The sequence below is a fragment of the Lepidochelys olivacea genome (assembly GCF_965140295.1).
Source record: "Lepidochelys olivacea isolate rLepOli2 genome assembly, chromosome: 20".
NCBI classification, from domain to species: domain Eukaryota; kingdom Metazoa; phylum Chordata; order Testudines; family Cheloniidae; genus Lepidochelys; species Lepidochelys olivacea.
In genome coordinates, this window is record NC_140430.1 from 2173063 (window position 1) to 2187967 (window position 14905).

General features: G+C 59.4%; 1 protein-coding gene across 2 annotated transcripts; it reads right to left on the reverse strand.

Annotated features, from left to right (window-relative positions):
- Positions 1–135: 135 nt before the first annotated feature.
- Positions 136–13747, reverse strand: DNAJC14 (DnaJ heat shock protein family (Hsp40) member C14). Of its 2 annotated transcripts, XM_084610578.1 has the most exons (8): positions 13590–13733; positions 11149–11564; positions 9240–10991; positions 8039–8145; positions 6826–6945; positions 6294–6454; positions 5858–5960; positions 136–4761 (listed from the first exon to the last, which is right to left on the reverse strand). In XM_084610578.1, exons 3-8 carry the CDS (start codon positions 10701–10703, stop codon positions 4560–4562), a joined length of 2157 nt encoding a protein of 718 aa, XP_084466704.1. In that variant the 5' UTR covers positions 10704–10991; positions 11149–11564; positions 13590–13733; the 3' UTR covers positions 136–4559. The 2 variants fall into 2 exon arrangements, with proteins under 2 accessions (XP_084466704.1, XP_084466703.1); XM_084610577.1 differs by lacking the exon at positions 11149–11564 and having other exon boundaries at positions 13590–13747.
- Between the last annotated feature and the right edge of the window lie 1158 nt (positions 13748–14905).

Here is a 14905-nt window from a genome sequence, read left to right on the forward strand (position 1 = left end):
AAGAGGGCCCTAGGCTTAGGGGAATCAGTCAGGGGTGACAGTAAAGAACAGAAGATATTCACTGGTGGGAGAGGATGTGGAGTGGATCCCACAATCCCCTGCTTGTTCCTTCCCCACCTCCCAGAGGAGACAGGCTTCTTCAAATCGTATTTTAATTTAACAAAAGTGATAAGAAAGAGATACACAATCATCTTAAAAACCTCCGTGCTCAGCCCTCAGGACAAAGGAGGTGAACAGTGAATACACCCGACATCAAACACTCGCATGGCAATACAGGTCAGGAAGAGTGATTGATTGTCCAAGACTTATTTTTTTGCAAAACGTATTTAAGCGTCTTAAGGCAGCTCTGCCCCGCAGCAGCCCAAGCAGATGCGCTTCCAGCCAGTCCGCTTCCCCAAACCTCCACTAGCACCGAGAGGCTGCAGAGCTACATCGACAGGAGCTCAGTTGCTCGGAGGCAGGGGGGAGAGGGAACGTGCCTACAACTCGGTTTCTGGCTCCCCCGGCGTGAACTGAGTTAGGCAGCCCTGGCAGCAGAGCCGCAGAAGCCACGCAAGCTCAGGGAGCAAAGAACAGAGCAAGCTGGCAGGTGAGACCAGGTAAGTGTCCTAGGGCGTGGCTGCTCAGCTCAAAGCAGCAGCGGTGAGCCTGTGGCTTTGTGTACAGGGAGGGAGTCCCCAGCGAAGGAGAGGCTCTGGTGTCTGCCACCGGCAAGCTTTACTCTACTCGCTCATGATGAAGAGACAAGCGAAGGAGGCTGACAGCCCAGCAGTAGACAGACTCCCCCGTAAACGTGAAGGGGTAAGGAGCAGCAAGGTGGCTGAGGCAGCTGCCCGAGAGGAGCCAACAAGAAGCCCCGAGCATACAGACCAAGGGACATTACAATGCTGGAGTTGCTTCATTTCCTGCCCCATGTGATCGCAGCTAGAACATGACTGGAGGAGGGGTATATTTCCAAGGCCCCTTAATGTACATTTTGGGGTCACCAAGGCACTACCAGCCAAGGTGTCCGTTGCAGCTGAGAACTAGAGAGAGCAAATCCCCAGCAGCCCGGTTCTCCATGAGTGTGAGCCAGGGTGGGTCTCCCTTGGGGAGAGCTTCCAGGTCAGGAGATTAAAAACGGGATGGCTCAGCTTGGAAAAGAGATGGGGGGTGACAGAGGTCTGTATAGTCATGACTGCCGGGAAGCAAGCGACTAGGGATGTGCTATTTACCCCTTCCCATAACAAACCAACCAGGCATCACCCAATGCCATTAACAGGCAGCAGGTTTAAAACCAACCATGGATCCCACAACACAGTCAACTTGTGGAACTCCTTGCCAGGGGATGTGGTGAAGGCCAAACCTAACTGGGTTCAAAAAAAAATGAGTTACGTTCATGGGGAAGAGGTCCAACAATGGCTGTTAGCCAAGATGGGCAGAGACACAGCCCCACGTGCTCAGTGACCTTAAACCTCTGACAGCCAGATGCTGGACCTGGAAGACAGGCTGGATCTCTCAATGTTTGCCCTGTTCTGTTCACTCTCTCGGAAGCACTTGACACCTGCCCCTATCTGAAGGCAGGACACTGAGCTAGCGGGACCATTGATCTGACCCAGTCTGGCCGTTCTTATGATTAGCTCCCTTCCTGGCCCTTCCAAATGATCAGTTGTATGCGCAGCAGGACTACACGGCTTTACATTGTCCATTCATCCCTTGTGCACCAGTGACCGTGATTGGCCCTGTGTTAAATACAGCTTCCTCCTCCCACCACCTCCAAACCTAGAGCTAACGTCTGCCTGCTCAGCTCAAGGTAACCGAGCCCAGGAGAGGGGATGGGGCGCCCAGGAGAGGGGATGGCCACCTCTCCACAGCCCAGGTACAGCCCTGGTAGAAACAGTCCAAGCTGCCCCCCCACCTCAGAGGGAGCACAGCTTGCACCTCCTCAGGGGTCTGGTCAGGCCCTGCGGTCCTGCATACAATCATGCTGCCCTCTCTGAGGACACCACATTTGCACCCCCCATAGCTGGGATTTTTAGGGACATGGATGCACGTCTGCAAGGAACCAGCTAAAGACCCTTGATTCACTTCACGTAACACCCCCCAAATAGCCATGTGATGCTGAGACTCGCTCCCAGCTCAGTGGCCCTTAGAACCAGTTCACCAGACGGAAAGAGCTCTGCAGCCCTGGTCCCCGCGTCGTTCAGTCCTGCTGCCCAGAGTTCACCCTGGGAAGAGGAATCAGGGTTTGCAGGTGAGTGACACCTGGGGGGAGAAACAGTTGACAGAGAAGCCAGCCAGGTGGTTCCCATCACACCCTTCAAATAATGAAAAGGGGCTCAAATAACAAAGCTCCTAGAGGAAGGCTGAGCTGGGAGGGCTTGTTTTAAGAGCTTAGTCTTGTCATTCTAAGGACGGTGATGAGGAAATACCTGCCCTCACCCTCTGTTCAGTGCGGCCTGCTCAGGCGTTAGTTAACCGACAGGCACCACAAACTACAGTTTAGTGTGTCCGACCCCAGCTTGGCGCCTGCTGGCTCATGTCACTTTGAGACAGTTTTGATAAATAAGGACGAGTGCCTGAGTTACTGTCCTAGTTTTCTTCCACTAGCCCGAAATCCAGCTTTAGCAGGGGCCAGGCCTCCTGCTTGTTATGTCCCCCTTTTTCACAGCTGCACAGTGGTGTCTATACACAAGTTGGGTGTGTAGAGAATACTCTTATGTAATCCTATGGGGGTTTAGTTTGCAGGGGATGGGTAATTGTAGAATATACACTCACCAGTTTAATCCTAAAGCAGAGCTTTCTGCTCACACCCACACAATTGTTTGTGTAGGCCCTACCCTAAATCCAATTCATTTTGGAAATTCAGCAGTGAAATGCCATAAACACCCTGACAAGGAAAACGAGTCTTACTTCCTGGAACAACTTAAAAATCAGCTTTACTCCAACTGGGGTTAGAGTAATTCCGCATCAGCTCTGTGAGCTGGGTGTATGTTAGCGACCGGAAGAGCAAACCTAAGGAGGTTACAGAAAGTGCCTACAGAAAGCCGAGGTGTAATACATGGAACGGACTGGCGCTGCCCAGGGAAGCGGGGGAAGCACTCCCCCAGCTGCTCTCAGGGATTGAGCTAGATTTATCACAAGGGGTTTGCACAGGGGATTAAACAGAGATATGTACAGACAAATAGGAACCGGCTGTTAGAACCCAAGACCAACCCTTCAGTAAGAGGCTGGACAGTTACAGACCCGTCTGACTGACTGCCAGGAGCTTGCCCAGCAGAAGCAGACCAGGGTTTTGATGGGTTGGGGCTGGGCTTACAAACTTGACCTAGCTTCTTTGGAAAGCCTAGTCCCCGTATGTGAGCGGCTGGCCCCAGCCAGCATCCCTGTGAACAGTAAAGTCAATACTGGCTGCACAGATCAGAAGACTTGTGCAGACAGCATCTCACAACTGAGCTCCCAGAGCAACCCGCTGGGGAACCGCTCTCCCAAGTCTCAGGACTATGGCTGAGCCCAGCTGGCAGAAAAGGTGTCCATGGCCGGGAAGCAGGGCTGAGGGGGAATCAGCAACAAAAATCCGACGGGGGGGTCAGCATGAAGCTAGGGGCCAGCATGTGCTACCAGCACAGTGGGAACGGAGCCAGGCACAGCACAGGGAGCACCCACCCACGCCTCATTTCACCTCTGGGGCAGCAGGGCTCGGCAGAGAGCACAGACAGATGCCCTGGCTCCAGGAGTAGGCATGGATAAGACCCTGCAAGAGTTAGACAAAGGGCTCAGTCTTGTCTGCCGGGGCCAAGGCTGGGCTGCTCTCTAGGAGCATTCTCCAGTCAGCTGAGCAAGCCGCCCTCCAGCACCGGGGTTCAACGCTTGGCGTGGTTCTTCTGGGGTGATGAGCTGTGCAGATGGGAGGGGTCAAGAATACCATCTGCTGCAGAAGCTTTAGAGGCCAAATTGCGATTCAGTTCTAAGGGATCCTGCTCAGTGCTGTGTGTGACCCATTACGGCTCCCTGCAGCTCTCGGAGGGCTGCAAGACGCAGACATCAATGGGCGGGGGAGTGAAGGGGAGCTGCGCATGAGAAATGGGGGGCAAGCGGAGGGAAGGGACATGGCTGCCTCCCAATGGATCCCAGATGTGGCCTTTATGGAAATGAAACATCCCCTGATTTTTAAAGTAACCCTGAAGAGATTCCATGGCTCTGTCCAGCTTCCCCACCCCCCAACTGCAGGGACACCCTCCTTCCACACACACTGGGCTGGTGTCTCCAGGGATCCTGCAGGGCACCCCCTGCTGGAGTTCTTTGGTATCACTGGGTCTGGTTCTTTACACTAGAAGTTAACGGCATCAGCCAGAAATTCCCCAAACGCCTGGTTGGCTTTTAAATATCTAAAGAAAAAAATAGATTCTTCTTCTTGTAAAGAGCCCTTTTAGTGCCCGACCTAGAGCCCAGGACGCGCCCAGCTGCCTGCTGGGACATACACAGGAGCTTCGTTTCCTGTCAGTGCTTGTGGCCTCCTGCCGGGCCAAGAGCAAAGCAGCCCCCACCCGGTTACTCTCCTGCACTGGCCATGCCGCTCCTCAGCGCTGGAAGGGACGGCGAACTTTCTTCCGCCTTTTCTGCTTTGAGTCCCCTTTTGGGGCTGCACTCTCTGTCTTCGGGGCTGAAGCAGAAGGAGCTGCTGCCTGGGGGTTGGGCATCTGCCCCGGGGTCCCCTGAAATACGCGGTTGAAGAAGTCCTGCAGGTCTGCAGCTGAGGCGGGGCTGCCTTCAGAGGCAGTTCTGGGGGAAAACAAGTGTTTATAGACACGACACTTACACATGTAGTTGGGTCTCAAGAGGCAGTTCAGTGGGCTCTAGTGGTTACAGCAGGGAGTCAGGACTCCTAGGTTTGCATGGGCTAGGGGGTTAGAGCAGAGGGGTCGGTACTCAGGACTCCTGGGTTCTGTCCCCACCTCAGGGAGGCAGTGAGGGTCTAAGTGGGTTTGCAGGGGCTCCTGGGTTCTATTCCCAGCACTGTCATGGGCTCTCAAGTCACTCCACTCCTAGTCTCCTCACCAGGGAAAGCACCCACACAGCAAGGGAGCTGTGAGGCTAAGGGGCCAGATCCTGCCAGGGGCTCAGTGACCTGCCCTCTGTTAATTTCAGCAGCATTGGATGGCACTTGGCAGGGGTGTCTGGGATCAGTGTGCTCCCGTGACCCTTCCACCCAATGGGGGAGGCAGCTGGAAACGCAGGATGGGTTGACAGAGCGACAGATGACGGATCGCTGGCCGGCGTTGGTTTAAAACGCATCTGCAAGGACCCGGGACGGGCGGGGAAGAATTCCTCCAACAGCCCACAGAAGGGGGGGGGATTTTTATCTATGCAGAATCACCTGTCCTCAGACCACATGGTTTAAAGCAGCAGTGCAGTACTCTGCCACAAGGGGGCAGTGCTCCAGAGCCCAGCAGTAGCACGATTAGGAAAGGGGGGAGCTTTGCTGACCCCAACAAGGAGACTCCCAGCGAACACTGAAAGAAAAGGAGGACTTGTGGCACCTTAGAGACTAACCAATTTATTTGAGCATATGCATCCGATGAAGTGAGCTGTAGCTCACGAAAGCTTATGCTCAAATAAATTGTTAGTCTCTAAGGTGCCACAAGTACTCCTTTTCTTCTTGCGAATACAGACTAACACGGCTGTTACTCTGAAACCAGCGAACACTGAGTAACTCAGCTCCCTTCGGCCCTTTGATAGGGGGAAGTGGAATGCCAGAGGGAACTTATGGCTGGCCACAGCTCCCCCAGAAGTGCTCAAGATTGGAGATTTGACCCATCCCCACCCACTCAGACCAAGGCGAGAGCATGAAGAAACCAGAACAGCATGCAGTACCAACCTCTGGCGTCCACCCAAGCCGGAGGTCCTTGATCCAAACGATATGTGATACGGGGCACGGTGGGTGTCGGGAGAGATTCCAACCCGCTGACAGCCAGCCCACTCTGCAGACAGACAGGCAGGACACACCATCAGCCGGCAGGAGGAAGCAACCGCAGCCATCACACCTCCCGGCCTCCGGAGCACAGGAGCAATGACACAACCCAGGAAAAGGAGGAGAGAGCCGCAACCCCACCAAGGGCTGGCATCCTCCTCTCCAGCTGGGCTAGGGATCCTGAGGGGAAGGATTGCTAGTCCCTGAAACATTAGGAGCAGGGGACTGTTTAAACCTGGTTCATCAGCCTGGTGTAACTGCAATTCAAGGGGCTGGCAAACAACTGGTCAGTTTCACGGTCTGGTCAGGCCGCACATCCTGGCCCCACGGACGCCTCCCGTACCTGTGATGTCATAGACTTTCCCATCCATCAGGGCGAAGTAGGTGATTTTCAGCCCCAGCATGCTTGATTCGGCCCAGAAGTCTCCCTCCTTGGCAGGGTGCAGCTTGCCGCACTCCGCGCAGTAGCGAGCGCTGAGCGGATCTCGGTCCATCTCGAACCTCCTAGAGCAGCAGGGAGATTGCCAAACGCTGTTAGAGTGGGGCCAGCTTTGCCATGTCCCGTCCCAGAGGGACGCGTCCTCCCTCCCACAGCACTCGAAATTCCCAGGATGCTCTAGGACAACCCACACCACAGAACACTTGTGCTTAAGGAAGAAGCACAATGGTCTTAAGCGCAGCTAACTGGGAAAGCCAGGACATGAGCCCACCAGCTGCAGGACTGTCTGGCTGATCCATTCCGGCCGCCACGCAGGGCCAGACCCACTCCTGAGCTCCAGGCCCCAGGGAGGGGTAACGCTTGGTGCCCCAGGAGGAGGCAAGGCACCAGGGCTGCAAGCAGGGGGTTAAAGCAGTCACCGAACGCCAGCACCTACTTGTGCTTCCCCTGGCACTTGCTACACATCATGGTGTTCATGGCCTCTTTCAGGTCGTCCCGCAGCTTGGTGAGGAACTCATTCATGGATTTTGTCAGCTCACTTTCTGCCATCTGCTTGCTGCAATCACAACGGCATGGGGGTGAGTCACACCCCAGGCAGGGAGCCCACAGGAGGAACCGGCACAGGACAGCCTCTGCACCCAGCAGTCAGCCCACGCCCCTCCCTGCTGGGCTCAGCCCCCGTTGGCAGCAGGGCTGGCTTGCACGAGGTTCTTGCTGCAGCCAGCGTGGGGGCACACACCCTACCACCTCCCCAGGCCATCGCTGGCCGAGACGCGGCGTCAGGAGCCGGCAGAAGATTGGCACTCACAGCTCTAGGGAGGTTGCCACACCGGGCAGCCGGGCCTGGAGAGCCTCAGCTTCATTCCATCGGCCCAGGCCTGACCCCACACCAAAGCCCCACCCACGCACCCCGTTCGCTCCTGTCACCTATGGCAGCTCCCCATTAACCCAGGCAGTAAGCTCCCTAGGACACATTTGTACAGCTCCTTGCACAACAGCGCCCGCACCCTGACCTGGGCCACCGGTGATCGCAGGCAAGAAGAGAAGAGCAGCTGGAGGGATTTCACTTATAATAGGACACCTCAAATTCCCACCTGCCAGTTCTCTGACAGAGACTCTGGCCCCCTAACAGCGACTTCTAAAGGGTATTTAAGTACAGGAGGTTTCTCGGCTAAAGCCCTCGTGCTCTGCCTTTGCTCTCATGACCCACGGCTCATCAAAAGCCCTTGGTGCCTCACTCAGAAATTCCTGGCTGTGTCCTCCCAGCAAAGCACAGGAGCATCATCCACTCGGGCCTCAAAGCAACGTCTCGCAGTGGCGAGTACCGGAAGAGGACCGGTCCCACTCAAGACACCAGTCCAAAGGTGCCATCCTTGCTCCCCCAGTCAGCAGGGGAAGTAACAGCCCCAGGGCAGGCCTGAAGCCAAAGTACAGACTTCGGTGGGCAGATCAGATCAGCAAGTCACGGTGGGGCTGAGCAGCACAGCCCAAGATCCCAGCCCACCTTCCTCCCCGTCACCCGTCCCTCAGGTACACAGAGATGTGACGGAGGAGGCCATGTTCTCTAATCCGCCACCAGCAACTGCAGGCTCCCCTCCATCCCTCGCCCCCGTCCTGCCTTAGGGGGTGGGAAGGGGCCCCCAACTCACATCTCGTACTCTTTCCTCTTCTCCGGGTTGCTCACGATATCCCAGGCAGCTCGCAGCACCTTGAAGGCTTCCTCCGCCCGCGGATGCTCATTCTTGTCGGGATGAACCTGCAAAGCAAGACATGGGAACCTGAGACCACCAAGAGGCTCCTTCGGCGCTGACCTCGTCTGGTGCGAGGGGTCTGGCCGGGACGGAGCCCCCTCCAGGGACAGGACAGGACAGCACCGCCAGATGGGTCGGGGGAGGGGGAGAAAGAAGGAGTGGGTGCTACATGTCTTCAGACAAGGCCAAATGGGCCACTCTGGTCTGGCCAAGGCCAGGCTGCTGAGCCTCGGCCCCCACCTGTCGCTTCCTGTCTTCCTTCTCAGGCACCACAAGCAGAGCAGCAAAGGCAGGAGGGCTCCCCATCCCGGCCAGGGCAAAAAAGGGGGTGCCCAGCTGATGAGCTGGGGCAGAAGGGACAGCCAGCACCCAGGGGAGCCTCAAAGCCATCAAGCTCTCCCAGCGCGGCCCACGCCACAACTCCACGGTGCTCACATGGCGACTCCAAGTGACAAAGCAGCATCAGTCCACTGCCCCTAGCCATCAGGGCCGGGAAGCACGCGAAGGCTGCCCTGCACCACGGCTTGTTAGAGGAACCCAGGAAAACAGGAAGAACATGGGGCAAAACATCAAGCAGAAGTTTCACTTTATAAAAGGACAGCAAAAGCCCAGCATCCCCCGCTGAGATACCAGGCAGCTCCGGGGACTAGAGTCAGTCAGCTGCTCAGTCCTGCAGCCCACGCCAGGCTCAGCACAAGCCTAACTTGGGAGCTGCTGCCAGTTATTAACACCGATCCCCATGCCTCTGGCCTAGCAGTGGACCCACCTTGCGGTGGAGGCCTTGCGGTGGACCCGCCAAAGCAAGGAATTCGCAGGAAGGAATCTGGGTCTCAGCCCAGCTCTGAAACAGACACGTTACGTGGCCTTTGGACAAGTCACCCTAACAGTGCGTGTCTCAGTTTACCCATCTGTAACATGGGGGCAGGGGATTAAGCGTATTGAGCCTCAGTGGGGAGAGGCTAGAGAAGAGTGGCTCACTCTCTCCCCGTACGAGGACAATGCAGCTCAAATGGAGTTCCTGCCTCATGTCCCCCTAGGTGCTCGGGTGCCATGGGGCTGGGTGCGATGTCCATCCCCCGCCACGCCAGGGTACACTCACCAGCACAGCCAGCTGACGATAGGCCTTCTTCAGCTCTGAGTCTGAAGCAGTCGCCTCCAGCCCCAGTACCTGAAAGGGGTTCAGCTCTTCCTCGGGCACGTCGGCCAGGGCCAGCAGCCGTGCCACCTCCTGGCTGGGCTGGTAGCGCCCCCCTGCGCTAAGATCCGGGCCAGTCGCAGCCGCTCCCAGCTCATCGGTCCTTAGCCCTTTGGCTGCCCCAAGCAGCCCTGGCCACTTTTGCAGCAAGTGTGACACGTACTTGCAAGTCCTGGTTTCTTTGAAGAGAGCCCAGGTTCTGCGGAGGAAGGGCGAGCCCAGGAGCGAGAGGAGCCAGGCCATGCTGCTGGTTCTGCCCAGCTTACCTACCCCAGCAAGAAGCAGGGACTTGGAGACTCGCCAGCACAGCCGCAGGCTGCCCAGGAGCAGCATGAGCACCAGGAAGAGCAGGGCACCCAGCATCCTGAGCAGCCGCCACAGCCAGTTCCCCCAGGAACCCAGCCACCGGGCTGCCTTCCCCGAGCTGCTCTTGGCCCGCTGGATCCACGTCCTCGTGCTGCCTTGGGCTAAGCCCAGGGCCCAGGCGTCGAGCTGACAGCACGAGTAGAGGAACCTCCCACCAGCTTCCACATACTCGCCGCACTCATGGGTGATGACCAGCACCAGCTTGATGAGCTTCTTGAAACAGGAGACGCAGACCCGGGCCAGCTCTTCCAGCTGCTTGGGGACCTCAGCTTTTAAGTGGCGCCGCCGGTCCACATGGCTCCTCTTCCTGGCCTGCTTGTGCTTCCCACCAGCCGGCACAGACCTACCCTCCCGCTTGGCATTCTCCTTCCCCTCCTCCTTGTCCTTCGTGCCAGAGCGATGCCTCTGGCGTCTCCCATTCTTCCTACCACTGAGCAGCCTGCCAGAGCTGTACAGGTCCTCACTGGCCTTGGACACTCCGTCATCTTCCTCGTCTTCCTCCTGGCCCTGCGGCCATGGTGCTGAATCAGGACCAAAGGCTTCATCCTCAGCTGCAAGGGACTCCGAAGCCCAGCGCTGGCAAGTGAAGCTACACGAGCAATTCCCCTTCTCCAGGTAAGTCCTGGAGGGATCCAGACTCTCCCCCTGACAACTACAGGAACGTTCGTAACTGGACAGACAGGAGCCAGAGGCACTGTACTCAGTGAAGTGCAACAACCTGTCCCCTTCCAGCAACCCCATCGGTACTTGGTCACAGCTTCCATTCCAACCAACATCCTCCCCTGTAGTGCAGGAAGTCCTCTGCTCTCCGCCTTCTGGAAAGCCCTGAGGGGGAGAATGGCCGGCCTCCTCCACCTTCCCTAGCCTCTCGGCTGATAGTTCAGCTAGCAATGTCTCACGTACACTAGGAGTCCCAGTAGCAGCTGGCCCCCGAGCCTCCATCGGTTCCAAGCCTTTGGCGGCTCTGTGGAGTTCTTTCGGCCAGCTTTGGCTTGGAGACATACGTTCTGGGCCTTAAGAACCGCAGCATTCTTGGAAGAACTGGCAGCCGTTAGGCCCAGTGCTTCCCAGATCCCCAAAACTTGAGAACAAGGATCTGTTATGCTCACAAAGGCTGGCACCTGGTGCACCCCTGCTCCGGGAGAGCTTGCCACTCCAGCAGCAGGAACTATCCAGTTTGGTTTCACACATCCCTCTTCCTCCAGAGATCTGCTTCTCTATTGCCTTGCCCCAAGAGCTGTCCTGGACCAGCAAGGGTTAAGTTACAACTGTCATTTTGTAGCCTTTGTCCTGCAAATTAAACAAAATAAAATAAAATCAAAGGCATCAAAACCAGGCTCAAGGCCAAGACACAGAGCATGAGGGATCAAAGGGCAGCCCTGGCTGTGAATCAAGAGTGGTCTCCAAGGCTTGTTCTCAAATCCACAGTCCATGCGACTGGACCTACCTTCTGACACACACTGAGAGCAGAGCGGACTGGGGGCCCCTGGAAGGGGAGACAGAGCTTCCCCCACCTCAACTCATTCGTAGCTCAGCAGCAGCCACCCAATAGCTGCTTGCGGCTGAGCCACTGAGATCAGCAGACGGTCGTAGTCCGGATCCCAGGTATTCAGATCTCAAAGATCTACCACCGCAAGTGCCAGTGAATTCCCCTCTCGCCCCACATGGGAAGCCGACGTGCTAGCCGTGGCGATACAGAACTTCCTTGCATGCAGCTTTCACCGGCACTTGGAGAGAAATCCACTGGCCAGTGCTTAAATCACCAGGTTTCCTGCCCTGGCCCCAAGAATCAGAAGTGACCCTCTGTGAGGCTGTTCCTGCAACCCAGCAGGGGTCAGTACAAAAGCACAGCCGTATAAGTGCCTATGAGGAAAAGAGATAGTAAAGTGCAGTCATTTGACTCTGGATTACAAACAACCCACACGAAATGGCAGAGTCCCAGTGAACCCACGCTCACTATTAGGACAAGCTTGAGCTCTCTTGCTTGGATTTAACCCTATCAATGGCCCTGAAATCCTTGCCCAAACCTTGACTAGCGAAACCAACCTAATCCAATTGGGTGGTGGCATCTCTGTACCAGACCCCTATTTCTAGAGGGCCTCTCACCAGGGTATCAGGGCTCTAGCTACTTCACATTCATCCTGCGTCAGTTTCCTGTTTTGCCAACTGCACTCAGATATCACACTGTCAGGCCCCAACAAGTGGTGAGATTGGCTTCAAAGCCGGGAGATTTCAAACAAAAAGCTTGGGGGGGGGGGGGAGCTTTTTATTTGCCTTGGGCTTAGGAAGCGGAAGGACAGAGCAGTGGTTAGAGCAGGAGCCTCGGACTTGGTCCCATTCACTGCAGGTGTCACTCGGCCTCCCTGTGCCTCGGACCCCCCCGTACAATGAGGATACCACCACTGCCCAACCGCACCGGGCCACAGGCACCAGAGAGCGGGGGGCCGGGGGGATCAGACAGACCCGGCCAGGTCTTGGTCCTCTCCCCCACTGCGGGGCCTCAGCTCTGACAGGCTCCCCACATGCCAGGGGCAGGAGACAGGCGAGTCGGGGGGGGGGGGGTCTGACAGCCCCACTCGCACCCCTCGGGCTGCTGGCTGAGGTGGGGGGGAAGGGAAGCTGCCAAACTCGCAGTGATGGGGGGGCACAAGGCCTCCGGGACCCTCCCCCCACGTCAGCGCCCGCTGAGAGACCCCTCGCCTGGGCCCCCCACCACAGGGGGCAGCGGGGGGGCAGCGACCCCCGCTCCACGGGTAGCACCATGAGAAGGGGGCTCAGCCTGGGGGGGAGGGGCTCCCCCCCGTGCGGAGTGGGGGGCAGACCGGGGGGGAGGGGCAGGGGCTCCCCCCCCGTGCGGAGTGGGGGGCAGACCGGGGGGGAGGGGCAGGGGCTCCCCCCCCGTGCGGAGTTGGGGGCAGACCGGGGGGGGAGGGGCAGGGGCTCCCCCCCCGTGCGGAGTTGGGGGCAGACCGGGGGGGGAGGGGCAGGGGCTCCCCCCCCGTGCGGAGTTGGGGGCAGACCGGGGGGGGAGGGGCAGGGGCTCCCCCCCCGTGCGGAGTTGGGGGCAGACCGGGGGGGGAGAGGCAGGGGCTCCCCCCCCGTGCGGAGTTGGGGGCAGACCGGGGGGGGAGAGGCAGGGGCTCCCCCCCCGTGCGGAGTTGGGGGCAGACCGGGGGGGGGAGGGGCAGGGGCAGGGGCTCCCCCCCGTGCGGAGTTGGGGGCAGACCGGGGGGGGAGGGGCAGGGGCAGGGGCTCCCCCCCCGTGCGGAGTTGGGGGCAGACCGGGGGGGGGAGGGGCAGGGGCAGGGGCTCCCCCCCGTGCGGAGTTGGGGGCAGACCGGGGGGGGGAGGGGCAGGGGCAGGGGCTCCCCCCCCGTGCGGAGTTGGGGGCAGACCGGGGGGGGAGGGGGAGGGGCAGGGGCTCCCCCCCGTGCGGAGTTGGGGGCAGACCGGGGGGGGAGGGGCAGGGGCTCCCCCCCGTGCGGAGTTGGGGGCAGACCGGGGGGGGGAGGGGCAGGGGCAGGGGCTCCCCCCCCGTGCGGAGTTGGGGGCAGACCGGGGGGGGAGGGGGAGGGGCAGGGGCTCCCCCCCGTGCGGAGTTGGGGGCAGACCGGGGGGGGAGGGGCAGGGGCTCCCCCCCGTGCGGAGTTGGGGGCAGACCGGGGGGGGGAGGGGCAGGGGCAGGGGCTCCCCCCCGTGCGGAGTTGGGGGCAGACCGGGGGGGGAGGGGGAGGGGCTCCCCCCCGTGCGGAGTTGGGGGCAGACCGGGGGGGGGGGAGGGGGAGGGGCTCCCCCCCGTGCGGAGTTGGGGGCAGACCGGGGGGGGAGGGGCAGGGGCTCCCCCCCGTGCGGAGTTGGGGGCAGACCGGGGGGGGGAGGGGAACTCACCTACTCCCGGTGCCCGGGGGGGTGTCCTCCTCCTCTTGCCCCCCCGGGTCCGCCTCTCTCCCCACTTCCGCCTTCCGCCCGCCTGTGACCGCGGCAGCTTCCACTTCCGGGGCAGAGGGCGGGGCTTCCCCTTAAAGGGCCAGCGCCCCAGGAGCCCTCTGCGGTTCTGCGCCTTGTGCTGAGCGCGTCGGGCCTCAGCCTGGGGCTGGGACAGAGGCAGCGGGTTTGAATCGGGCCCCAGCTTGGCCCCGGGCCCCATTCCCCGCCCCCCCGAGCCAGCCAGTCCCCTGCCCTGGGGCCAGCCGGGCCCCTCCCCGGGCCAGCCAGGCCCCCCACAACGCTCCATCACCCTGGGCACTGCCCAGCCCCCTCCGCAGAAAGAGGTTCCAGAGAGACGGAGCCGGGACTTCTGGGATCTATTCCCGCTCTGCCCCGGCCTGCTGGGTGACCTGCGCAGGTCACGACCCCGCTCAGTGCCTCGGTTTCCCCACCTGTAAAACGGGGACCATGACTCTGTAACACACCACGAGACCCCCTGGTCAGCAGAGCTCAGTGGGGCAGAGGCGATCTCCTTGTTCCAGGTCTGTGCCCCACCTGGCACAAGGGAGCTACCAGTGCCTGACCGGCGCTCCCATGACACGAAATGGGTGTTTCTGCTTGGAGAGCCCCCGATGAGAAGCATCAGCCCTTTCTCCAGCAGAAAGCGGCGTGTGCCTTCGAACCCCACTCCAGCCTGCTGGCAGGGAGGCAGCACCCACGGCTATTTCGGTTGGCTCAGGGAAGGGGGAAGCAGATCTGCACTGGGTGGCACGGCACTCCAAGACTAGGCGCTGGAACTGGGGGTGCTGGGGAGCTACCGCACCCCCTGGTTTGAAGAGGTTTCCATCATATGCAGGATTCACAGTTTGGTTCAATGGTTCTCAGCACCCCCACGGTACGAATGATTCCAGCCCCCTGATTCCGAGTGCGACTCCCGAGTGACTGCTGGTGGCCCCTGTAACCCAGGGAGGCAGAGACAGCCCTCGGGAGAGTCCCGGAGGCTTCGCAGCTGGATCACGGGCAAGACAACCTGATGGAGGGGTAGGAGCAGTCGTCTAGGCTGCTAGGACTGTAACAGGGTTTACAAGGGAGCTGGACACATTCATGGAGGTGAAGTCCATTAATGGCTATGAGCCAGGATGGGTAAGGAAGGGTGTCCCTGGCCTCTGTTTGTCAGAGGGGGGAGACAGAGGGCAGGAGAGAGGTTCACTCCCTCCGGGGCCCCTGGCACTGGCCACTGTCGGCAGACAGGACACTGGGCTGGATGGACCTTTGGT

Coding starts and splice junctions, on each gene's coding strand:
- DNAJC14 (XM_084610577.1), bottom strand. CDS start 10,703: ATGTCTCCAAGCCAAAGCTGGCCGAAAGAACTCCACAGAGCCGCCAAA. Junction 8,146..9,239: donor ATCGTCAGCTGGCTGTGCTG/GTGAGTGTACCC, acceptor CTTGCTTTGCAG/GTTCATCCCGACAAGAATGA. Junction 5,961..6,293: donor GAAAGTCTATGACATCACAG/GTACGGGAGGCG, acceptor GTCTGTCTGCAG/AGTGGGCTGGCTGTCAGCGG.